Raw genomic sequence first — 27,355 nt, forward strand, 5'->3', positions numbered from 1 at the left:
ATGAATGTTCCTTAAGAAACTAAAAATAGAACTACCATATGACCCAGCAATCCCACTACTGGGCACATACCCTGAGAAAACCATAATTCAAAAAGATCATGTACCAAAATGTTCATTGCAGCTCTACTTACAATAGCCAGGACATGGAAGCAACCTAAGTGTCCATCAACAGATGAATGGATAAAGAAGATGTGGCATATATATACAATGGAATATTCCTCAGCCATAAAAAGAAACGAAATTGAGTTATTTGTAGTGAGGTGGATGGACCTAGAGTCTGTCATACAGAGTGAAGTAAGTCAGAGAAAAACAAATACTGTATGCTAACACATATATATGGAATCTAAGAAAAAAAAAAGTCATGAAGAACCTAGGGGCAAGATGGGAATAAAGACACAGACCTACTAGAGAATGGACTTGAGGATATGGGGAGGGGGAAGGGTAAGCTGTGACAAAGTGAGAGAGTTGCATGGACATATATACACTACCAAACGTAAAATAGGTAGCTAGTGGGAAGCAGCTTCATAGCACAGGGAGATCAGCTTGGTGCTTTGTGACCACCTAGAGGGGTGGGATATGGAGGGTGGGAGGGAGGGTGATTCAAGAGGGAAGAGATATGGGAACATATGTATATGTATAACTGATTCACTTTGTTATAAAGCAGAAACTAACACACCATTGTAAAGCAATTATACTCCAATAAAGATGTTAAAAAATAAAAAGTGCTGCCAGGGGCTTCCCTGGTGGTGCAGTGGTTGAGAGTCTGCCTGCCAATGCAGGGGACACGGGTTCATGCCCCGGTCTGGGAGGATTCCACATGCCACGGAGCAGCTGGGCCCATGAGCCATGGCCACTGAGCCTGTGCTCCCAGAGCCTGTGCTCTGCAATGGGAGAGGCCACAGTGGTGAGAGCCCCACATACCATGTAAAAAAAAAAAAAAAAGTTTTGCCAGTTGATGATAATACTTTCCCGATTTCAGGTGTGTTACAGTGTAAAAATATAAGCATTTGAAATATAATAAGATATGGTGGATAAAAAATAAATATCCTAAAGCCAAGTGTAAGTTACTTTTGAATTATCTGCTATTTTGTATCATCAGCTCTGCTACTAGCCATTAGTATATTAGTTTGGATAATGGAAAGTTGACTGGTAAAATCTGTTTCAGAGTAAAAGATCTGCTGAAACGAGAGTTTGTTCACTTGTTGTATTGTACAACACTCAAAATCAAACTGCTGTTGGACTCAGGTGACATTTAAATGTTGGAGCCTGTATTGGGACAATTTGTGATGAGTCATCTTTCACTCTTCCCCTGCCATGTCCATGAGTTCTTCTCTGTTAAACCTGAACTGATGCCTGCCCTCCTTGGAGGAAAGGTCTAAAGCCCCTCGACAAGTGTAGTAGTCAGTAGAAGCCTGGTTCCAAATGACAACTAGAAAGTTCATGCAGTTACATTGGCTTCTGATGGCTATCTGTTTAAAAACAAATGGATATTACTGTTATTGAAAGTATAATCTTCATTAGTACATTTATTTTATTAATGGTCTGTATGCAAGGCACTGTGTGTGTGTGTAAAATACTCCCAAAAAATAATACAATAGTTATCTCTTGGACTTCTCTAAATCTGTAAAAAGAAAAAAAGTCCTGTCAAGTTTTAAATACTTTCTTTAGAAGTCCAAAACACATTTGCAAAGTCTACTTATTGGTTTTCTATAAATCTACTTCACTATTTTTTTCTTTATTCTATAGAAAAAGTTTACCTAAAATTCTCATGTGTATTTCCAAAATATAAAAGAATATTTTATACTGTTCTCCTATTCATACTGTAGACTTATTTTATGGGTAAAATTGCCTTCTAATCTCCCTTTTGCTTACTTCTGCTTTGTAGCACAAAGGTATATAATGTGGTTGTGTGTTATATAGAACACAACTCGTAATTAAACATAACTCAGTTATGACCTGTATGAATATCTGATTTGAAGATCCAGTGTAATTAGAATAAAAAATTAAGCACATTTTGAGATTATGTTCAGAAGTTAAGATAAATTATCTAATTTATGCCATGTTTAATAATAACATTTGATGAAGATAAGGATAGCATATAGAATAAGAATACTAACTGTAATATAAACCTGACCTAGCCTCTTCAGCATTTCAGCTCCAATACCTAAACTTTTAAAATAGATAATGCAAAATGAAAAAAAATAAGTTGAAAAACACCATTTAACAAGTTATTTGCTTTACTTTAAACCCTGTATCTGGTTGTTATATATTTGTAATAGCTTGTGTTGAAATTCAACTCGTGAATGTTTTTCATATCTTTTTCCTAATTGGCATGTGGTTCCAAAGGTAATGGAAAAGATTTTTGATTTACTTTAAAGATCAGTGAAGAGGTAATGTGTCCCCATCACTATCATCTTATCACAGAATACATTTCTTATTCATTTTAGGCAAACCAACACAAAATGTAAAAGCACATTTTAAACATGAAAGTATAGCTTTGATAACTTGGCTTATTCAAGCCTTGATGGGAACTAATGAATATTTTTCTAATCTGTGATTGAGTCTTCACCATATGCAAGGATAACTAGGATAGTGATCAGGCTCGTGAAATAGAAATGAGTTACATAAACTAGCTTAAACACATTTATACTAACTCTCCTTAAATTAAAATATACCATTTTAATTTTTAAACTATAAGTAATACTATAAGTGTTACTGACCTTGGTAAGCTTGTATGACAAAAAAGTCCTCTAGGTAAAGTAACTTGCCAATCCATGGGTCGTATGTAAAGTGGTACATGGCAAATCCAACAGTCACTTTGCCTAGGAAGAGGAAAGAGAGGGTATAAAGAGGTTAATGCTTTGAATCTTGTAATGTTCTTTCCTCCAAAATAACTATTAAAGTAATAAAAGCTTGCTGGACAAAATTTCAAGCAATACAGAAATGTATAATGTAGAAGGTTTAAGTCCTTTATAATACAACCTTTAAGAGATAACCCATCTTTTAACAGTGTGGAGTATATTCTTCCTAAATTTTTTTTCAATGCATTTACAAACATAAGTACCTACCATACATTTTCTCTTAAAAACAAGACTCAGTTTATGTACTTACGCTCTTCTCCTGTGCTTAGTAGTAATTATATGCTATCAAACTGTACTTTGTTTTCAGGATAGTGAAAATATACTCTAGATTAAATTGAAAAAGGAAGGTTTATTTTACCTGATGTTTTTTTTTTTTTTTTTGCTGTACGCGGGCCTCTCACTGTTGTGGCCTCTCCCATTGCGGAGCACAGGCTCCGGACACGCAGGCTCAGCCTCCATGGCTCACGGGCCTAGCGGCTCCACGGCATGTGGGATCTTCCCGGACCGGGGCACGAACCCGTGTCCCCTGCATCGGCAGGCGGACTCTCAACCACTGCGCCACCAGGGAAGCCCTTACCTGATGTTTTTTGATGATTGTGTACTTCTGCAGTCAAGCAGTAGAAAAGGGGATTGTCCCCAAAGCCACCCCTGAGTACATCTGAAATATCAATTCACATAAAATATATTAGAAAATTTACAGTAGGGAAAAGGAAGATGATGGAGTTGGCAGCACCAGAGTTCCTTTCTTCGCCTATACAACAACTGTACTGGCATTAACTGCCTGAAGTTAATATTTTGGAACACTAGAGTTTATTTCAATACTTACAACTTCCAGAGGACAGCTTGGCTGGTAAACTGCAGTTAATTTCGGCAAAATTCAGCCATCAGCCCAGTGGTGGCTTCCAAGCACACACCCCTCACTCCATCATGTCCTACCTCATCTCACGGCAGGCAACTGTAGGGACTGCTGAGACTCCTGAATTGCTGGAGTGGATTGCTACTCTCAATGCTGAGGTGAGGACTTAGAGGTTGGCCGCCATTTTTCTAACCTCCACCAACTAAAGCAGCTTCCGGGATATTTAAAGGAGCCACACCAGTTTTGTTAGACATTCAATAACAACCATGTATACAGGAGAATCCAGAAAGCCACCATGCATGATCAGGGAAAGACACAGACTTAGAAAACACCTTAAACTACCTTTAAACATTTAACTCAGATTGATCTCTGACACAGGCACCCTATAACAATTAAAAAACAGCCAACCCTGAGGAAGCAAGAGAATTTGATTTCAAGAGTTAACACATTATAAGATTAAAATGTCCAGTTTTCAACAACAAAAAATCACAGTGCATACAAAGAAACTGGAAAGTATAGCCCATTCAAAGGAACCAAGTAAATTAACAGAAAACATACCGGAGGAGCCCCAGATGTCAGACTTACTAAACAGAGACTTTAAAACAACTGTCTTAAAGGTGTTAAAAGAGCTAAAGATTGGCATGCACAAAGACAAGAAAAAGATGTATAAACAAAATAAGAATACCAATAAATAGAAATTATAAAAAAAAATGAATCCCCATCAAAAAACTCTGAAGCTGAAAAGTATAATAAATGAGAAGTGCACTCTAGGGGTTCAAAAGCAGAATTTCTAAGCAAGAAGAAGAAAGAATGAGTTAACTTGAAGATAGGACAATTGAAATTATCAAGTCTGAGGAACAAAAAAGATGAAGAAAAGCAAAGAACCTAAGGTATCTGTGGAACACCATCAAATGGACCAAGATACAAATTATGGGACTCTCAGAAGAGGAGAGAGAAAGGAAAAAATAATATTTGAATAACAACTGAAAACTTCACAGATTTGATGCAAGACATCTACAAATCCAAGTTCAACAAACTCCAAGTGGTATAAACCACAAAAAGTCAACACCAAGACACGTAATCAAACTGTTGAAAGACAAAGAGAAAATCTTGAAAGCAGCAAGGCAGAAGTAACTTGTCACATACAATCGATCTTCAATAGGATTATCATCTGATTTCTCATCAGAAACCTTGGAAGCCAGAAGGCAGTGGATTGATATACTCAAAGTACTGGGGACAGGGAAGAAGGGGAGAAGTGCAGAAACTTGTCAACCAAGAATTCTGTATCCACCAAAACTGTCCTTCAAAAATGAAGGAGAAATTAAGATATCCCCAGACTCATGCCCCCCCAAACAAAGAACCTGAGGAAGTTTGTTATCTCTAGACCTGCCCTGCATAAAATGCTAAAAGGAGTCCTTCAGGTTAAAATGGAAGGAAAATAGGTAGTAACTCAAAACCATATGAAGAAATAAAGATAAAGGTAATGGTGCCTAGTTAAAGGTAAATACATGGGCAATTATAAAGAACTAGTGTTATTTTAAATTTGTAGTTCTTTTTATTTTCTACATGATTTAAAAGACAAGTGCATAAAATTAGTCATTAATGTGTGTTCTTGGGCACACAATGTATAAAGATGTAATCTGTGACATCAATAACATGAAAAGGGAATTGACATGTATAGGAGAAGAGTTTTTGTATGCTATTGAAATCAAGCTAGTATAAATTCAAATTTTTTGTTATAACTTTAAGATGTTAAATTTAATCCCCATGATAACAACAAATAAAATGTCTATAGAATATACACATAAGGAAATGAGAAGGGAATCAAAACATTTTACTACAAAAATCAACTAAATACAAAAGAAGGTAGCAATGTTGGAAATGAAGGACAAAAAACTATATAGAAAACAAACAGGAAAATGTCAGAAGTCCCTCCTTATCAGTAATTACTTGAAATATAAATAGATTAAATGCTCTAATCAAAAGAGAGATTAGCAGAATGAACTTTTAAAAATGATCCAACTATATGCTGTCTGTAAGAGACTTACTTTAGATTAAAAAAAAACAAAACAAGAAGGTTGATAGTGAAATGATGGAAAAAAACATTTCATGAAAATAGTAATCAAAAGAAAGCTGGGGGCTTCCCTGGTGGTGCAGTGGTTGAGAGTCCGCCTGCCGATGCAGATCCCACATGCCACGGAGCGGCTAGGCCCGTGAGCCATGGCCACTGAGCCTGCGTGTCTGGAGTCTGTGCTTCGCAACACGAGAGGCCACAACAGTGAGAGGCCCACGTACCGCAAAAAAAAAAAAAAAAAAAAAAAAAAAAAAGCTGGGATGGCTGTACTAATATAAGACAAAATAGACTTTAAGTAAAAAACTCTTACCAGAGAGAAGGATATTATATAGTGATAGAAGGTTCAGTTTACCAAGAAGATATAACATTTATAAACATTTATGCACCAAACATCAGAGCTCCAAAATATATGAAGCAAATATTGACAGAATTGAAGATAGAAAGAGACAATTCTAAAATAATATTAGGAAACTTCATTACATCAATTTCAATAATGTACTGAACAAACAGACCAATGATAAATATGTTAATAGATTATTTGAACGAAACTATAGATCAATTGGACCTAACAGAAATATACAGTGCATCCCACCCAACAACATAATACACATTTTTCTTGAACTTTCTCTAGGATAGACCATATGTTAGGCCAAAAAGCAAGTCTTAATACATTTTGAAAGATTGAAACCATACAAAGTACCTTCTCCAATCATAATGGATTGAAACTAGAAACTGACAGAAGGAAACTAGGAAATTCACAAATATGTGGAAATGAAACAACGCACTCAAACAACTTTGGCTCAAAGTAGAAATAACAAGAGAAATTAGAAAACAGAGATAAATGAGAATGAAAGCAATATATAAAACTTATGGGATGCAGTGAAAGAAGTCCTCAGAAGGGAACTTATGGTTGAAAATTCCAACATTAAAAAAGGAAGGGAGGGAGGGAAGGAAAGAAAGACAGAAAGGAAAGAAGGAAGGAAGAAAGGAAGGAAAAAGGAGGGAGGGAGGAAAGGAAGGAAGGAAAGGAAAGGAAAGGGAGAAATAAAGGAAAGAAAGAAAAAGGAAGGAAGGAAAGAAAGAAAGAAAGAAAGAAAGAAGGGAAGAAAGGGAAGGAAGGGAGGGAGGAAGGAAAAAAGATCTCAAGCTGTGACCTAACCTTACACATTAAAAACTAGAAAAAGGAGTAAGCTAAGCTCAAAGCTAGCAGAAAAAAGGCAAATAAATAGCTCTTATCAATATAGATGCAAAAATACTCAACAAAATAGCAAATTGAACTCAACAGCATATTAAAAGGATCATTCACTATGACCAAGTGATTCATCCTAGGAACGAAAGGATGGTTCAACATAAGGAAATCAATCAAATGGGGAAAAAAAACACATGACCATCTCAATTGGTGCAGAAAAGGCAATTGACAAAATCCAACACCCTTTTATGATGAAAGCCCTTAGAAAACTGGGAATAGAGGGAAATTCCTCAACATGATAATGGGTACGTATTTTTCTAAAAAGTTAACTTTAATGGTGAGTGACTGAAAGCATTCCCCCTAAGATTAGGAACAAGACAAGGATGCCCACTCTCACCACTGCTATTCAACATTGTACTGGAAGTTATAGATAGAGCTATTAGACAAGAAAAAGAAATAAAAGCCATCCAAATTAGAAAGGAAGAGGTAAAATTATCTCTATTTGCAGATGACATGATCCTACTGATTGACAATCCCAAAGAATCCAAAAGATAGCTACTAACATTAATAAATCAATTCATTAAAGTTGCAGACTACAAGATCAACAACAAAAAAATCAGTTTTATTTCTATACACCAGCAAAGCACAAACCAAAAAGTAAATTTAAAAAGCAATTCCATTTACAATCACCTCTAAAATAATTAAATACCTAGGAAAAAATCTATGCAAGGAGGTGAAATACTTGCATATTAAAAACTATAAAACATTGCTGAAAGAAGTTAAAGACCTAAATAAATTAAAAGATATCCCGTGTTCATAGATAAGACTTAACATTGTTAAGATGTCAATAGTACCCAAAGTGATCTAAAGATTCAATGTCGTCCCTATCAAAATTCTAACATCTTTTTTTACAGGAGTGGTAAAGCTGATCCTCAAATTCATTTAGAATTCCAAGTGTATAATTTTATACTGACTTTCCTTGACCTACAATAGGGTTACATCCTGATAAACCCATCATAAGGTGAAAATGTCATAAAAGTCGAAAATGCATTTAATACACCTAACCTATCAAACATCATAGCTTAGCCTGACCTACCTTAAACCTGCTCAGAGCACTTGCATTAGCTTAGAGTTGGGCAAAATCATCTAACACAAAGCCTATTTTATAATAAAGTTCAAATATCTCATGTAATTTATTGAATACTAAGTGAAAACAGAATGGTTGTATGGGTACAGAATGTTTGTAAGTATCAGTTATTTACCCTCATGATCACATGGCTGACTAGGAGCTGTGGCTCACTGCTGCTGCCCAGCATCATAAGAGAATATCCGATTGCATATAGCTAGCCCAGGGAAAGGACAAAATTCAAAATTTGAGGTACAGTTTCTACTGAATGCGTATTGCTTTATAAAGTTGAAAAATTGTTCAAAGTCATACCATAAGTAAGTCAGGGATTGTCTGTACACTTTAATCATCTCTTCTCTCAGTGTTCACATTTCCTGCCTAAAATGTTGCAATTCATCATAAAACACTAGCTTTGGCTATTAATACTGCTGGCTTTCAAAAATGTAGTAAATATCTTGAAAATACTTTTAAGTCATTTTGCTTTTATCCATTTCATCCTATCAAGCTACTACTAACATTGGGCATTAAATTATATTGTCTTTGACCAACTACACTTCTCATTTTACATTTCCAAAATTAGTTGAAATTTATTGACACTGTAAAGATGTAAAAGCTCTTAACTATCAATTTCATAGTTTAAAAATGAGGAAAATATAAAATAGTGGTGCACTGACAAAGCTATTAAACAATAGCTTTTTATACAAACTTTTGCCCTGTATATCTAAATACTATTAATGACAACTTCTTTGTGTACCAAGGACAGCAGTGTCCACATATCTAGGTACAAGTAGTGCTTTGTGCATACATTATGCCATGCTTCTTTTTCTAGCTCTGAAAATACCATAAACATCTTACCCTTTGCTGTTAACTTCATTGCACCTAGCATGTTTTCACAGGCAGCCAATTCCTGTCAAAGTAGAGAAAACTTTCAGTTTTTGGTTTAGTAACACATTTTTTAAATTACTTTTTAAATTATTAGTATTAGTATTAGTATTTGGCTGTACTGAGCGCCTTGTGAGATCTTAGTTCCCTGACCAGAGATTGAACCTGGGCCACGGCAGTGAAAGTGCCAAGTCCTAACCAGTGGACCACCAGAGAATTCCTAGTAACAAATTCTAAAGATGATAAGCATGAAGCTTTTATTGAGTATTTATTAACGTACGATGTCCTGGGTAGTATTAAAAGTGAGTCAGACTTAACTCCAGTCATATAGAAACTTAAAAACCAAAACAGCATATGCAACAAGAGAATATATAGAGAGAAGATTAACTATGTCGATACATCATTCCTGTGAAGGTCAACTGTCTAGGTAACTAGCCTTGAATACAACCAGAAATCAGGAAGTAAAGCCAAGTTTTTCTGAGCATTCAAGGTAGATATCACAAAGTCTATGTATTAAAAAGCTCATAGACTTTATGGAGAAGTCTGTTGTATTTGCTTGTGAGGTGTTCTTCCCAATTTAACTTTAGGCTTTGTTTATTTGGCTTTTTAAAATAATTCTACACATTCAAGTGAATTCTTCATAGTTTGGATCTCAAGCTTGGAAGGGCAATCCCCACTTTGGGATTATAAAAATAGTCACTTTTGTTCCCTTCTTAATTTTTTTCCAGTTTTATTAAGATATAACTGACATATAACATTGTATTAGTCCAAGGTGGGCAATGTAATGATTTGATGTATGTATATATTGTGAAATGATTACCACGATAAGGTTACTTAACATCAATGATCTCACATAGTTGCAATTTATTTCTTGTGATGAGAACTTTTAAGATCTACTCTCTTAATAACTTTCAAATATACACTATGGTTTTGTTAACTATAGTCACCATACTGTACATGACATCCCCAGAGCTTATTTATCTTATACCTGGAAACCTTTACCTGTTAACTACCTTCACCCATTTCCCCCACCCCTACCTCTAACAACCCTCTAACAACCACCAATCTGTTTTAAATTCCTTATATTAACTTGATTAATTTGGTTTTGTTTGTGTGTGTGTATGTAAGAAGGTGGAATTTCACCTTTATCTTTTTCTCCCAGTTATTCCAACACTGTTTATTTAATAACCCATCTTTTATTAACTGACTTGAAGTGTCCATTTTATCATGTACTACACTCTCATATATACTTAACAGAATTTCTGGACTCTCCATTCTGTTCCAATGATCTATCTCTGCATCTATGGTAATAGATTACCATAGTATTTTAATTACTTACAGTTTTATAATATCTGATAAGGATCATCTCCCTTCATCACTCTTCTTTTTGGAATTTTTCTAGAAACAGTCACATGTTTATTCTTCCACGTGAAAATTTGGAGATTTTGACTGGAATTGCATTAAATTTATAATGGAAAAAATGTATAAAATATATAAGGAAGACAGCAAGGGCCAGATAATGTACAGCGTTGCTAAGAAATTTGGATTTTATTCTCAGTACAACCAGAGCCCAGTGGAATTTGAGCATCTTGGCTGCTGTTTTGAGCACCTTCCCTAAGACACTGTAAGCTCTTTGAGGGCAGGGACTATAATTTAATAATCTGATATCATTTATAGTACTTAGCACATGGCCTTCCCTTAGTATGCACTCAATGTTTTCATAAAGAACAAAAATCAGATATTAATAGTACACAGTCCTTCTTATGGATCACCAGTGGTCCAAAAACCACAGTTTGAGAACCACCATAATAAAAGGCTTTAAATGGAAAGTCTGGTAAGCAAAAAGTTATAGCTGCCTAGCCATAAAGTGACTAGATCCCCAAATAATGCTGTGGTGTGGTGATTAAGAATAGGATAAAACAGATTCATACAAAGGATGGTTGGAAGAATTTTAGTGGCAGGACAGTAAGTAAAACCTGCAAATACTCAGTTAAGGAATGAGTATTTATATATATATGAGTTATATATATATATATATATGTATATATATGTGTATATATATATATATATATATTACACATATATATGTAGATGGAAACAGTTTGTAGATGGCAAAGTCTAGTAAGTCCCTTGCAAAGAAAAGAGAGAATGCTTTGAAAACTTATCAATGAACAGGAGTTAGGGTGAATGGACATGTATGTATCAGAGAATAACATCCCAAAGCTGATTAATCATTATATTCATGTCTGTGATGCAGAGTAATTTAGCTTCTCTATTATTTTTCTACACTGAATGTTCATTAGAATTGTTTCCAAGAAACATCTAGTGTATATTCAGGAACATGAGGCAAATTCAAAAGTAAATGTGGTTAGGAACTTCACAGATACAGGTTCACTGAAGTCGGAGAATCTAGTGGTGTATTTTTCCCTTGGTGATAACAATGGGCACTGTTTGGAAAGATAAGGAAGGTAAGTTTTCCGGATAGAAAGATTCACTGTCGTTCAATAATAAATTTATTAATTGCCAACTGGGTGTCAGATACTAAACTAAGAAAAAATAAACCTTTAAAATTATTTTCTACCTGGAAAAATGTGCTTCTAGAATAATTAACATGTTCAGCATAGTATTTTGATGGATGACCTAGTCATGCGGATTAATGCCAGTTAGAGAAATGATGTGGGAACTTTTGGGGATAGAATACAATGGAAGGCATGGGAAGATAGATAACCCAGTTCTTACATATCTGTAACCAGGCCTAGCATCATTTCACCAGATAGATTTCACTAGAAAACTTCTGGTATTTTATTTTGTCCATTAAAATACATGCCCTGGGGGCTTCCCTGGTGGCGCAGTGGTTGAGAATCCGCCTGCTGATGCAGGGGACACGGGTTCATGCCCAGTCCGGGAGAATCCCACATGCCATGGAGTGGCTGGGCCCATGAGCCATGGCTGCTGAGCCTGCATGTCTGGAGCCTGTGCTCCACAACGGGAGAGGCTACAACAGTGAGAGGCCCGCGTACCACAAAAAAAAAAAAAAAAAAAATACATGCTCCGATCAAAGGGGACAGAAACTTGGCCTAATTTAATTATATATATATATATATATATATATATATATATATATATATATATATATATGGAAACAGTTCCATTACAAAACTCTTTTACAAGTTTCCCTTACCTATAACCTGTGCCTTGTTCCAGCCACATATTTACTCTTAAAAAATCTACATTACTGCATTTATATGGAATTGTTTAGGTTGTGCATTACATACATGATTGCCTTGAGTGCCACAGAACTTCAGCACAGTAGCTGAAGTATGTCTAATAGTTTGTCACTTTTACTGCACTGGGATGATTTCCAGGAAAATCATTAAAATGAATTTTATTTTATTTTATTTTTTTTAAGAAGGTTAAAACTTTATTTAATGTAGCTATGAATTTTTTTATTAGTTTCTGCTTTATAACAAAGTGAATCAGTCATACATATACATCTGTTCCCACATCCCTTCCCTCATGCATCTCCCTCCCTCCTACCCTCCCCATCCCACCCCTCCAGGTGGTCACAAAGCACCGAGCTCATCTCCCTGTGCTCTGTGGCTGCTTCCCGCTATCTATCTACCTTACGTTTGGTAGTGTATATATGTCCATGCCTCTCTTTCGCTTTGTCACAGCTTACCCTTCCCCCTCCCCATATCCTCAAGTCCATTCTCAAGTAGGTCTGTGTCTTTATTCCCGTTTTACCCCTAGGTTCTTCATGACATTTTTTTTTAAATTCCATATATATGTGTTAGCATACGGTATTTGTCTTTCTCTTTCTGACTTACTTCACTCTGTATGACAGACTCTAGGTCTATCCACCTCATTACAAATAGTTCAGTTTCGTTTCTTTTTATGGCTGAGTAATATTCCATTGTATATATGTGCCACATCTTCTTTATCCATTCATCCGATGATAGACACTTAGGTTGTTTCCAGTTCCGGGCTATTGTGAATAGAGCTGCAATGAACATTTTGGTACATGTCTCTTTTTGAATTATGGTTTTCTCAGGTTATATGCCTAGTAGTGGGATTGCTGGGTCATATGGTAGTTCTATTTGTAGTTTTTTAAGGAACCTCCATACTGTTCTCCATAGTGGCTGTACCAATTCACATTCCCACCAGCAGTGCAAGAGTGTTCCCTTTTCTCCACACCCTCTCCAGCATTTATTGTTTCTAGATTTCTTGATGATGGCCATTCTGACTGGTGTGAGATGATATCTCATTGTAGCTTTGATTTGCATTTCTCTAATGATTAATGATGTTGAGCATGCTTTCATGTGTTTGTTGGCAGTCTGTATATCTTCTTTGGAGAAATGCCTATTTAAGTCTTCTGCCCATTTTTGGATTGGGTTGTTTGTTTTTTTGCTATTGAGCTGCATGAGCTCTTTATAAATTTTGGAGATTAATCCTTTGTCAGTTGCTTCATTTGCAAATATTTTCTCCCATTCTGAGGGTTGTCTTTTGGTCTTGTTTATGGTTTCCTTTGCTGTGCAAAAGCTTTGAAGTTTCATTAGGTCCCATTTGTTTATCTTTGTTTTTATTTCCATTTCTCTAGGAGGTGGGTCCAAAAGGATCTTGCTGTGATTTATGTCATAGAGTGTTCTACCTATGTTTTCCTCTAAGAGTTTGATAGTTTCTGGCCTTACATTTAGGTCTTGAATCCATTTTGAGCTTATTTTTGTGTATGGTGTTAGGGAATGATCTAATCTCAAACTTTTACATGTCCCTGTCCAGTTTTCCCAGCACCACTTATTGAAGAGGCTGTCCTTTCTCCACTGTACATTCCTGCCTCCTTTATCAAAGATAAGTTGGCCATATGTGCATGGGTTTATCTCTGGGCTTTCTATCCTGATCCACTGATCTGTCTTTCTGTTTTTATGCCAGTACCACACTGTCTTAATTACTGTAGCTTTGTAGTATAGTCTGAAGTCAGGGAGCCTGATTCCTCCAGCTCCGTTTTTCGTTCTCAAGATTGCTTTGGCTATTCAGGGTCTTTTGTTTTTCCAAACAAATTTTGAAATTTTTTGTTCTAGTTCTGTGAAAAATGCCAGTGGTAGTTTGATAGGGATTGCATTGAATCTGTAGATTGCTTTGGGTAGTAGAGTCATTTTCACAATATTGATTCTTCCAATCCACGAGCATGGTATATCTCTCCATCTATTTGTATCATCTTTAATTTCTTTCATCAGTGTCTTATAATTTTCTGCATACAGGTCTTTTGTCTCCTTAGGTAGGTTTATTCCTAGATATTTTATTCTTTTTGTTGCAATGGTAAATGGGAGTGTTTTCTTGATTTCATTTTCAGATTTTTCATCATTAGTGTACAGGAATGCCAGAGATTTCTGTACATTAATTTTGTATCCTGCTACTTTACCAAATTCATTGATTAGCTCTAGTAGTTTTTCGGTAGCATCTTTAGGATTCTCTATGTATAGTATCATCTCATCTGCAAACAGTGACAGCTTTACTTCTTCTTTTCCAATTTGGATTCCTTTTATTTCCTTTTCTTCTCTGATTGCTGTGGCTAAAACTTCCAAAACTATGTTGAATAAGAGTGGTGAGAGTGGGCAGCCTTGTCTTGTTCCTGATCTTAGTGGAAATGGTTTCAGTTTTTCACCATTGAGGACAATGTTGGCTGTGGGTTTGTCATATATGGCCTTTATTATGTTGAGGAAAGTTCCCTCTATGCCTACTTTCTGCAGGGTTTTTATCATAAATGGGTGTTGAATTTTGTCGAAAGCTTTCTCTGCATCTATTGAGATGATCATATGGTTTTTCTCCTTCAACTTGTTAATATGGTGTATCACATTGATTGATTTGCATATATTGAAGAATCCTTGCATTCCTGGAATAAACCCCACTTGATCATGGTGTATGATCCTTTTAATGTGCTGTTGGATTCTGTTTGCTAGTATTTTGTTGAGGATTTTTGCATCTATGTTCATCAGTGATATTGGCCTGTAGTTTTCTTTCTTTGTGACATCCTTGCCTGGTTTTGGTATCAAGGTGATGGTGGCCTCGTAGAGTGAGTTTGGGAGTGTTCCTTCCTCTGATATTGTTTGGAAGAGTTTGAGAAGGATGGGTGTTAGCTCTTCTCTAAATGTTTGATAGAATTCGCCTGTGAAGCCATCTGGTCCTGGGCTTTTGTTTGATGGAAGATTTTTAATCACAGTTTCAATTTCAGTGCTTGTGATTGGTCTATTCATATTTTCTATTTCTTCCTGAGTCAGTCTTGGCAGGTTGTGCATTTCTAAGAATTTGTCCATTTATTCCAGGTTGTCCATTTTATTGGCATAGAGTTGCTTATAGTAATCTCTCATGATCTTTTGTATTTCTGCAGTGTCAGTTGTTACTTCTCCTTTTTCATTTCTAATTCTATTGATTTGAGTCTTCTCCCTTCTTTTCTTGATGAGTCTGGCTAATGGTTTGTCAATTTTGTTTATCTTCTCAAAGAACCAGCTTTTAGTTTGGTTGATCTTTGCTATCGTTTCCTTCATTTCTTTTTCATTTATTTCTGATCTGATCTTTATGATTTCTTTCCTTCTGCTAACTTTGGGGGTTTTTTGTTCTTCTTTCTCTAATTGCTTTAGGTGCAGGGTCAGGTTGTTTACTTGAAATGTTTCCTGTTTCTTAAGGTGGGATTGTATTGCTATAAACTTCCCCCTTAGAACTGCTTTTGCTGCGTCCCATAGGTTTTGGGTCGCCGTGTCTCCATTGTCATTTGTTTCTAGGTATTTTTTAATTTCCTCTTTGATTTCTTCAGTGATCACTTCGTTATTGAGTAGTGTATTGTTTAGCCTCCATGTGTTTGTATTTTTTAGAGATCTTTTCCTGTAATTGATGTCTAGTCTCATAGCATTGTGGTCGGAAAAGATACTTGATACAATTTCAATTTTCTTAAATTTACCAAGGCTTGATTTGTGACCCAAGATATGATCTATCCTGGAGAATGTTCCATGAGCACTTGAGAAAAATGTGTATTCTGTTGTTTTTGGATGGAATGTCCTATAAATATCAACTAAGTCCATCTTGTTTAATGTATCATTTAAAGCTTGTGTTTCCTTATTTATTTTCATTTTGGATGATCTGTCCATTGGTGAAAGTGGGGTGTTAAAGTCCCCTACTATGATTGTGTTACTGTCGATTTCCCCTTTTATGGCTGTTAGTATTTGCCTTATGTATTGAGGTGCTCCTATGTTGGGTGCATAAATATTTACAATTGTTATATCTTCTTCTTGGATCGATCCCTTTATCGTTATGTAGTGTCCTTCTTTGTCTCTTCTAATAGTCTTTATTTTAAAGTCTATTTTGTCTGATATAAGAATTGCTACTCCAGCTTTCTTTTGATTTCCATTTCCATGGAATATCTTTTTCCATCCCCTTACTTTCAATCTGTATGTGTCTCTAGGTCTGAAGTGCGTCTCTTGTAGAAAGCATATATATGGGTCTTGTTTTTGTATCCATTCAGCCACTCTGTGTCTTTTGGTGGGAGCATTTAGTCCATTTACATTTAAGGTAATTATTGATATGTATGTTCCTATTCCCATTTCCTTAATTGCTTTGGGTTCGTTATTGTAGGTATATTCCTTCTGTTGTGTTTCTTGCCTAGAGAAGTTCCTGTAGCATTTGTTGTAAAGCTGGTTTGGTGGTGCTGAACTCTCTCAGCTTTTGCTTGTCTGTAAAGGTTTTAATTTCTCCATCAAATCTGAATGAGATCCTTGCTGGGTAGAGTAATCTTGGTTGCAGGTTTCTCTCCTTCGTCACTTTAATTATGTCCTGCCACTCCCTTGTGGCTTGTAGAGTTTCTGCTGAGAGATCAGCTGTTAATCTGATGGGGATTCCCTTGTGTGTTATATGTTGTTTTTCCCTTGCTGCTTTTAATATGATTTCTTTGTGTTTAATTTTTGACCGTTTGATTAATATGTGTCTTGGTGTATTTCTCCTTGGATTTATTCTGTATGGGACTCTCTGTGCCTCCTGGACTTGATTAACTATTTCCTTTCCCATATTAGGGAAGTTTTCAACTATAATCTCTTCAAATATTTTCTCATTCCCTTTCTTTTTCTCTTCTTCTTCTGGAACCCCTATAATTCGAATGTTGGTGCATTTAATGTTGTCCCAGAGGTCTCTGAGACTGTCCTCTGTTCTTTTCATTCTTTTTTCTTCATTTTTCTCTGCAGCAGTTATTTCCAGTATTTTATCTTCCACCTCACTCATCCGTTCTTCTGCCTCAGTTATTCTGCTATTGATCCCATCTAGAGTATTTTTCATTTCATTTATTTTGTTTTTAATTGATGCTTGATTCATCTTTAGTTCTTCTAGGTCCTTGTTAACTGTTTCTTTCATTTTGTCTATTCTATTTCCAAGATTATGGATCTTGGAAATAGAATCTTGGATCAGCTTAACTATCATTATTCTGAATTCTTTTTCAGGTAGACTGCCTATTACCTCTTCATTTGTTAGGTCTGGTAGGTTTTTATCTTGCTCCTTCACCTGCTGTGTGTTTTTCTGTCTTCTCATTTTGCTTATGTTACTGTGTTTGGGGTCTCCTTTTTGCAGGCTGCAGATTCGTAGTTCCCGTTGTTTTTGGTGTATGTCCCCAGTGGCTAAGGTTGTTTCAGTAGGTTGTGTAGGCTTCCTGGTCGGGGGGACTAATGCCTGTGTTCTGGTGGTTGAGGCTCGATCTTGTCTTTCTGGTGGACAGGTCCACGTCTGGTGGTGTGTTTTGGGGTGCCTATGGCCTTATTATGTTTTTAGGTAGCCTCTCTGCTAATGGGTGGGGTTGTGTTCCTGCCTTGCTAGTTGCTTGGCATAGGGTGACCAGCACTGTAGCTTGCTGGTCGTTGACTGAAGCTGGGTGCTGGTGGTGAGATGGAGATCTCTGGGAGATTTTCGCTGCTTGATATTATGTGGAGCTGGGAGGTCTCTTGTGGACCCGTGTCGTGAAGTTGGCTCTCCCACTTCAGAGGCACAGCACTGACTCCTGGCTGCAGCACCAAGAGCCTTTCATCCACCCGGCTCAGAATAACAGGGAGAAAAAGTAGAAAGAAAGAATTAGTAGAAGAAAGAAAGAGAGAGGGAAAGAAAGGAAGAAGGGAAGAAAGGAAGGAAGGAAGAAAGAAAGAAAGAAAGGAGGGAGGAAGGATGGAAAGAAAGAAGGAAAGAAAGGAGGGAGGGAGGAATGAAAGCAAAAGGAAGAGTGAATGGAAGAAGGGAGGGAGGGAGGAAGGAAAGAAAGAAAGAAAGACAGGAGGGAGGGAGGGAGGAAGGAAAGAAAAAGAATGAGGAAAGAAGAAGGGTGGGAGGGAGGGAGGGAGGAAAGAAAAAGAAAGAAGGAAAGGAGGAGCGGAGGGAGGGAGGGAGGAAGGGAAGGTAGGAAAAAAAGAAAGAGCAGGTAAAGTAAAATAGAATAAAGTATGAAATATAATAGCGTTATTAAAATTAAAAAGTAATTATTGAAAAAAAACATGGACCGATAGAACCCTGGGACATATGGTGGAAGCAAAGCTATACAGAGAGAATCTTACACAGAAGATTACACATACACATTCACAAAAAGAGAGCAGGGGGAAAAATCAAAAATCTTGCTCTCCAAGTCCACCTCCTCAATTTGGGATAATTCGTTGTAAAAAGAGGAAAAGGGCGAGAAGTCTGAAATCTTGCTAAATCCACCTCCTTAATTTGGGATAATTCGTTGTAAAAAGAGGAAAAAGGGGGGAAAGTCTTAAATCTTGTCCTCAGAGTCCACTTCCTCAATTTGGGATGATTCGCTGTCCATTCATGCACTCCACAGACGCAGGGCACATCAAATGGACCGTGGAGCTTTAATCCGCTGCCTCCGAGGCTGCACAGAGAGATTTCCCTGTCTCTGCTCTCACAACTCCCAGGTCTCAGCCTTGGACCTGGCCCCGACTCTGCGCGTAGGTCGCCGGAGGGCGTCCGTTCTTCGCTCAGACAGGATGGGTTTAAAGGAGCCGCTGATTCGGGGGCTCTGGCTCACTCAGGCAGAGGGGAGGGAGGGGCGCGCAGTGTGGGGTGGGCCTGTGGCGGCAGAGGCCGGCGTGACTTTTCAGCAGCCCGTGGCGCTCCGTGCGCTTTCCCGGGAAAGCCGTCCCCGGGTCCCGGGACCCCGGCAGTGGCGGGGTGCACAGGCCCCCCGGAAAGCGGGGCGGACAGTGACCCGCGCTCGCACACAGGCCGCGCGGCGGTGGCGGCGGCGGCGGCGGCGGCGGCAGCCCCAGCGTCCCACGCCCGTCTCCGAGGTCCGCGCCTTACCCGCGGCTCGCGCCTGTCTCTGGCGCTTCCCCAAGCAGCCCTCTTAATGCCCTCTCCTCGCGCACCAGGAAACAAAAGGGAAAAAAGTCTCTTGCCTCTTCGGTAGCTCCAGACCCTTTCCCCGGACTCCCTCCGGGCTAGCCGTGGTGCACTAACCCCTTCAGGCTCTCTTCCTGCCGCCAGCCCCAGTCCTCTCCCTGCGCTCCGACTGAAAGCCGATACCCGAGCCTCAGCTCCCAGCCCCGCCCGCCCCGGCGGCCGAGCAGACAAGCCTCTAGGGCTGGTGTGTGCCTGAGGGCGCCGATCCTCTGTGCCAGAATCTCTCCGCTTTGCCCTCCGCACCCCTGTTGCTGTGCTCTCCTCCGCTATTCCGAAGCTTTCCCCCTCCGCCACCTGCAGTCTCCGCCCGCGAAGGGGCTTGTAGTGTGTAGAAACCTTCCCTCCTTCACGGCTCCCTCCCACTGTTGCAGGTCCCGTCCCTATCCTATTGTCTCTGTTTATTCTTTTTTTCTTTTGCCCTACCCAGGTATGTGGGGAGTTTCTTGCCTTTTGGGGGGTCTGAGGTCTTCTGTCAGCGTTCAGTAGGTGTTCTGTAGGAGATGTTCCATGTGTAGATGAATTTCTGATGTATCTGTGGGGAGGAAGGTGATCTCCGCGTCTTACTCTTCCGCCATCTTCCTCCGGGCGTCTAAAATGAATTTTAAATCAGAAATTTTTAACCCTGCTCCTTGGACTTCTGGGAGGCTATCTGTGGATGGGCTTCAGTAGTCAAAGAACAGTCTGAAATTATACAGAAAATTTGTTGTGGATAAATATTGTTTTCTGGGCAGTCAATCATTAGCTTCTACATGTAGGTGTGGTCTTCAAAACAAGAGGCCCTACCCTAAAATCTTAGCCATTAATACCTGAAATTCTATCACTGACAGGTCATTCATTTGAGTTAAGCATTCCTGTTATCAAAGATCCTCTTTTAAAGTTAAAATTGAGGAGAAGTCAAGATGGCAGAATAGGAGGTCATGAAATTCATTGTTCCTCACTAGTACATCAAGAATATATCTACAAATGGAGCAGTTCTCATAGAGCACCTGCTGAACATTAGTGGAAGACTTTGGACACCTAAAAGGACAAGAAAATCCCCTCAAAACAGGGTAGGGTGAAAGAAAGAAGAAAAAAAGGAAAGAGTAATCAAAACAGGGACCGGCAACCCTGGTGGGAAGCTGAAAGTGAGGGGAGGTCCCCACACTCAGATAAACTCCCTCACAGTGGGGAAAGCAGGTGGGACAGAAAAGGACATTCAGGGAATGAAAGGAGAGTGCAGTGGATGGTCTGTGGAAGGCAGGACAAAGTAAGAACTGCACACATGGCCTACACAGCAGCTCTTCACATTCCAGCCTGAGTCATAAGTCACCTGTTGCGAAGGGGGGCTGGGTGTTGGAAAGTGAGGTTTGGAGTGTGGACTCAGGGAGGGGACAGCTGTTGGCTGTGAAAAGACAGCCTGAATGGACAGGAGTAAGGAGCTCCACAGCCAGGAAAGTCTGCAGATAAAGCCTGGGACACCATAGAAGGAAGGCATCATTGCTGAGTGGTGTGCAAGGGGCGGAGCCACAATTACAACCCTTTTTCCCACCTGGTGGCTTTTTCAGCCTCCACAGCCACTGGGAGGGTCACCCATCTGAGCAGCCTTGCCCGCCCCTCAAGCCAAGGCCTCCTCCACCCACATAGGCTCTGGGGACCTGAGCACCACCCATCCCAAAGCCTCCTTGGGAATCAGCCCTGGGCACCGCTGCCTGAAATGGGAATCCACCAAAGCTGATGAGAGCTGAGTGCTAAAGCATGGGGTTAAGAAAGCAGATCCAGGGACAGGACCAATGTTGGCTGTGCATATATAACAAAGGGGATGGGAATGAGGGGCTCCACAGGTGGAATGCCCCTAGAGGAAGCATGGTCTACTAGGAAACAAGCCTCCATTGTTGAGTGGCGTGCAAGGGGTCAGGGCCACCACTGCCTCCACATGCCAGCCCCTGCCTCAGCAGACACTGGGAGGCACTCCCACAAGAGCGAGCACACCCCAGTCTGTTGCAACTGTCTGTGAATCTGCAGGCAATTCATGCACACCCCAGTTGTGGCCGCCATGCCCCTCCCCAGCCTAAGTGAGTAAGTGTGCCCCAATCAGCCGCTGCTTTCACTCCCTCTTACCGGGGAAAGAAACAGGCACCTGAGGGTGGTGCACACGGAGAGGTGGGGCCAAAACCAAAGAAGTGGGGTCAAAACCAGGGGTGGTGCGACTAAGGGAGAGGAATGGAAATCTCTCCGTGCAGCTGCAAGAGCTGAGGAATAAATCCCCGAGATCAGCTTGGTAAACCCTGCATCTGTGGAGTATGTGAATGGACAAAATGTGCTCTCACAACTGAGTCTGTTCTAGCTTTAGCAGCAGTGGACTTTGGGGGAAAGTACACACAGGAGTTGGGCCAGCCCAGAGTCTGAGCTGCCCCCACAGTGCCCACAGCGGGTCCAGAGAACTAAATAGAGGTACTGGAGGGCCTCCTGGGGAGGCAGGGCTTGGCTCTAGCTGACTGTGGGAGTAAGAACACTGACAGCAGAGAGCCTAGGAAAATATTATTCTTCTTCTTTTATTGGTTTCTTTCATTTTATTCAGTTGTGGTTTTTATTATTTATTATTATTTATTCTATAAAAATTTTAATATATTTTTTGATTTTTCTATTTTTACTTTACTTTTCTGTTGTTTTGTGTTTATTTTTCATTTTTTTCTTTGTTTTTTATATATTTGGATCATTTTTATGTTTTTTTTTTTTTTTCCAGTACGTGGGCCTCTCACTGTTGTGGCCTCTCCCATTGTGGAGCACAGGCTCCAGATGCACAAGCTCAGTGGCCATGGCTCATGGGCCCAGCTGCTCCTCAGCATGTGAGATCTTCCCGGACCGGGGCACAAACCCATGTCCCCTGCATCAGTAGGCGGACTCTCAACCACTGTGCCACCAGGGAAGCTCCTGTGTTTGCATTTTTTTTTTTTAGTTTGCTTTCTGTTTTTGTTTTCTTTTTCATTTTTTGTTCTTGTTCATTTAGTCCTTATTGACTATTCTCATTTTTTAATTCTTTTGTATGTTTGTTCTCTTAGGGGTTTTATTTTATTTTATTTTATTTTTTCTGTGTGTGTGTGTGTGTGTGTGTCTGTGTGTGTGTGTGTAGCATTGTTATTGTTTCTGTTTGTTTGCTGTTGTTTTTGCTATTTGTCTTGGGTTTTGTTTATCGGTTGGTTTTCTTTTCTTTTCTTTCCTTTTTCTCTGGCCACATTGTGCAGCTTGCAGGCTCTTGGTTCCTTGGTCAGTGGTTGGGTCTGAGCCTCTGGAGTGGAGAGCCAAGTCCAGGACACTGAACTACCAGAGAATTCCTGGCCCAAGGGAATATTATTCAGCATGCAGGCTCCTGGAGAAGTCCATATTAACATCAAGACCCAACCCCACACAACTGCCTGCAGGCTCCAGCTCAAGATAACTCATGCCAAACAACCAGCAAGACAGGAACACAGCCCCAGCCATCAGCAGACAGGCTGCCTAAAGTCATACTAAGCTCACAGACACTCCAAAACACACCACCTGACACGGCCCTGCCCTTCAGAGGGAAAAGACTCAGCTCCACCCACCAGAGTGCAGGTAACAGTCCCTCTCACCAGGAAGCCTACACAAGCCCCTGGAGCAACCTCACTCACCAGGGGGCAGATAACAGAAGCAAGAGGAACTATGACCCTACAGCCTGCAGAAGGAGACCATAAACACAATAGGTTAGACAAAATTAAATAACAGAGAAATATGTTGCAGACAAAGGAGCAAGGTAAATCCCACAAGGCCAAATAAACAAAGAGGAAATGGGCAATCTACCTGAAAAATAATTCAGAGTAATGACAGTAAAGATGTTCCAAGATCTCAGAAATAGAATAGAAGCATGGATCAAGAAGACACAAGAAATGTTTAACAAGGACCTAGAAGAACTAAAGAACAAACAATGAGTGATGAACAACAAAATAACTGAAATGAAAAATACACTAGAAGTAATCAACAGCAGAATAACTAAGGCAGAAGAACCAATAAGTAAGCTGGAAGATAGAATGGTGGAAATAACTGCTGAGGAGCAGAATAAAGAAAAAATAATGAAAGATAATGAGTACAGTCTAAGAGACCTCTGGGACAACATTAAACAACCAACATTCGCATTATAGGGATAACAGAGGGAGAAGAGAAAGAACCTGAGAAAGTACTTGAAGAGATAATAGCTGAAAACTTCCCTAACATGGGAAAGGAAACAGTCACCCAAGTCCAGGAAGGGCAGAGAGTCCCAGGCAGGATAAACCTAAGGAGGAACACACCGAGACACATAGTAATCAAATTGAAAAAAATTAAAGATAAAGAAAAAATATTGAAAGCAACAAGGGAATAGCAACAAGTAATGTACAAAAAAACTCTAATACGGTCATCAGGTGATTTCTCAGCAGAAACTCTGCAGGCCAGAAGGGAGTGACATGATATATTCAAATTGACAAAAGGGAAAGACCTAAAACCAAGAATACTCTACCCAGCAACACTCTCATTCAGATTTGAAGGAGAAATCAAAAGCTTTATGGACAAGCAAAACCTAAGACAATTGAGCACCACCAATCCAGCTTTACAACAAATGCTAAAGGAACCTCTCTAGACAGGAAACACAAGAGAATGAAAAGGCCTACAAGAAAAAACCCACGACAATTAAGAAAATGGTAATAGGAACATACATATCGATAATTACCTTAAATGTAAATGGATTAAATACTCCAACCAAAAGACACAGACTAGCTGAATGGATCCAAAAACAATACCCATATATATGCTGTCTCCAAGAGACCCACTTCAGACCTAGGGACACACAGACTGAAAGTGAGGGGATGGAATAAGATAATCCAAGCAAATGGGAATCAAAAGAAAGCTGGAGTAGCAATACTCATTTCAGACAAAATAGACTTTAAAATAAAGACTATTACAAGAGACAAGGAAGGACACTGCATAATGATCAAGGGATCAACCCAAGAGGAAGATAATTGTAAATATTTATGCAACCAACATAGGAGCACCGCAATACATAAAGCAAATGCTAACAGCCATAAAACAGGAAATCAACAGTAACACAGTAATAGTGGGAGATATTAATACCCCACTTACACTGATTAACAGATCATCTGGACAGAAAATAAAAAAGGAAACACAAGCTTTAAATGACACAATAGACCAAATAGACTTAATTGATAATTTTAAGACATTCCACCCAAAAGTGGCAGAATACACTTTCTTCTCAAGTGCTCATGGAACATTCTCCAGGATAGATCACATCTAGGGTCAGCAATCAAACCTCTGTAAATTTAAGAAAATTGAAATCGTTTCAAGAATTTTATCTGACCACAATGTTATGAGATTAGAAATCAATTACAGGAAAAACAAAAACTGTAAAAAATACAAATATATGGAAGCTAAACAATATGCTACTAAAAAACCAAGAGATTACTGAAGAAATCAAAGAGGAAATCAAAACATACCCAGAAAAAAAAAAGGATAAAAACACACGATGGCCCAAAACCTATGGGATGCAGCGAAAGCAGTTCTAAGAAGGAAGTTTATTGAAATACAATCCTACCTCAAGAAAAAAGAAAAATTTCAAATAAACAACTGAATATTACACCTAAAGCAACTAGAGGAAGAAGAAACACAACAATAACAACAAAAATATTCAAAGTTAGTAGAAGGAAAGAAATCATAAAGATCACAGTAGAAATAAATGAAATAGAAGTGAAGAAAACAATAGCAAAGATCAATAAAACTAAAAGCTGGTTCTCTGAGAAGATAAACAAAATTTATAAACCTTTAGCCAGACTCATAAAGAAAAAAGGGAAAGGACTCCAATCAATGAAATTAGAAATGAAAAAGAAAAATTTACAATGGACACCACAGAAATAAAAAGGATCATCAAGAAAAAAGGGAGAGGACCCAAATCATCAAGAAAAAAGGGAGAGGACTCAAATCAATGAAATTAGAAATGAAAAAGAAGAATTTACAATGGACACCACAGAAATAAAAAGGATCATAAGAGACTACTACAAGCAACTATATGCCAATAAAATGGACAACCTGGAAGAAATGGACAAATTCTTAGAAAAGTACAACCTTCCAAGACTGAAACAGGAAGGAACAGAAAACATGATGAACAGACTAATCACAAATACTGAAATTGAAATTGTGATTAAATATCTTCCAGCAAACAAAAGTCCAGGACCAGAGGGCTTCACAGGCAAATTCTATCAAACATTAAGAGAATCGCTAATACTCATCCTTCTCAAACTCTTCCAAAATTTAACAGAAGGAGGAACACTCCCAAAATCATTCTACAAGGCCACCATCACCCTGATACCAAAACCAGACAAAGATGTCACAAAGAAAGAAAATTAGAGGCCAATATTACTGATGAACATAGACACAAAAATCCTCGACAAAATACTAGTAATCAGAATCCAGTAACACATTAATGGGATCATACACCTTGAACAAGTGGGGTTTATCCCAGGGATGCAAGGATTCTTCAATATATGCAAATCGATCAATGTGATATACCATATGAAAAAAATTGAAGAATAAAAACCATATGATCATCTCAATAGATGCAGAAAAAGCTTTTGACAAAATTCAACACCAATTTATTAAAAAGAAAACTCTCCAGAAAGTGGGCATAGATGGAACCTACCTCAAAGTAATAAAGCCCATATATGGTATACGGCAAACCCACAGCAAACATCATTCTCAATGGTGCAAAACTGAAAGCATTTCCTCTAAGATCAGGAACAAGACAAGGATGTCCACTCTCACTACTATTATTCAACACACTTTAGGAAGTCCTAGTCATGGCAATCAGAGAAGAAAAAGAAATACAATGAATCCAAATTGGAAAAGAAGAACTAAAACTGTCACTGTTTGCAGATGACATGATACTATACATAGAAAATTCTAAAGATGCTACTAGAAAACTACTAGAGCTAATCAATGAATTCAGTAAAGTCACAGGATGCAAAATTAATATACAGAAATCTCTTGCATTCCTATACACTAACAACGAAATATTGGAAAGAGAAATTAAGGAAACATTCTAATTTACCATTGCAACAAAAAGAATAAAATACCTAGGGCTACCTAAGGAGGCAAAAGACCTATACTCAGAAAATTATGATACTGATGAAAGAAATCAAAGATGACACAAACAGATGGAGAAATATACCATGTTCTTGGATTGGAAGAATCAATTTTGTGAAAATGATTATACTACCCAAAGCAGTCTACAGATTCAATGCAATCCCTATCAAATTACCAAAGGCATTTTTCACAGAACCAGAACAAAACATTTTAAAATTTGTATGGAAACACAAAAGACCCTGAATAGCCAAAGCCATCTTGAGAAAGAAAAACGGAGCTAGAGGAATCAAGCTCCCTGACTTCAGACTATACTACAAAGCTACAGGGATCAAGACAGTATGGTACTGGCACTAAAACAGAAATATAGATCAATGGAACAGGACAGAAAGCCCAGAGATAAACCCACGTACCTATGGTCACCTAATCTATGACAAAGAAGGCAAAAATATACAATGGAGAAAAGACAGCCTCTTCTATAAATGGTGCTGTGAAAATTGAACAGGTACATGTAAAAGAATGAAATTAGAACACTCCCTAACACCATACATAAAAATAAACTCAAAATGGATTAAAGGCCAGACACTATAAAACTCTTAGAGGAAAACATAGGCAGTCTCAAGCCTCCGCAGGTCTTACTTGGAAAGAATTCTCGCTTGGTTGCCTCATGCTTGATTGTCTCCTGCCTGTCATGCCTGTTTGGCTTGGGTCTGGTTGACTTGTGCTGGATTGGCTCAGGCATGGTTGCCTCATGCCTGGCTGACTCATGATTGATTGGCTCGGGCGTGGTTGCCTCATGCCTTGTTGATTCGTACTGGATTGGCTTGGGCAT

General features: G+C 38.7%; 1 protein-coding gene across 1 annotated transcript; it reads right to left on the reverse strand.

The window, feature by feature from the left end:
• Positions 1 to 1,298: 1,298 nt before the first annotated feature.
• SATL1 (spermidine/spermine N1-acetyl transferase like 1) lies at positions 1,299 to 27,355 on the reverse strand (the record flags this gene model as incomplete). The annotated part of the gene is made up of 7 exons (XM_079728065.1): positions 1,299 to 1,469; positions 2,130 to 2,169; positions 2,717 to 2,822; positions 3,439 to 3,519; positions 8,962 to 9,013; positions 21,502 to 21,674; positions 27,163 to 27,355. 7 exons carry the CDS (start codon positions 27,353 to 27,355, stop codon positions 1,299 to 1,301), a joined length of 816 nt encoding a protein of 271 aa, XP_079584191.1.

This window comes from Hyperoodon ampullatus, assembly GCF_949752795.1.
Source record: "Hyperoodon ampullatus genome assembly, chromosome: X".
In the NCBI taxonomy this organism is placed as follows: Eukaryota; Metazoa; Chordata; class Mammalia; order Artiodactyla; family Ziphiidae; genus Hyperoodon; species Hyperoodon ampullatus.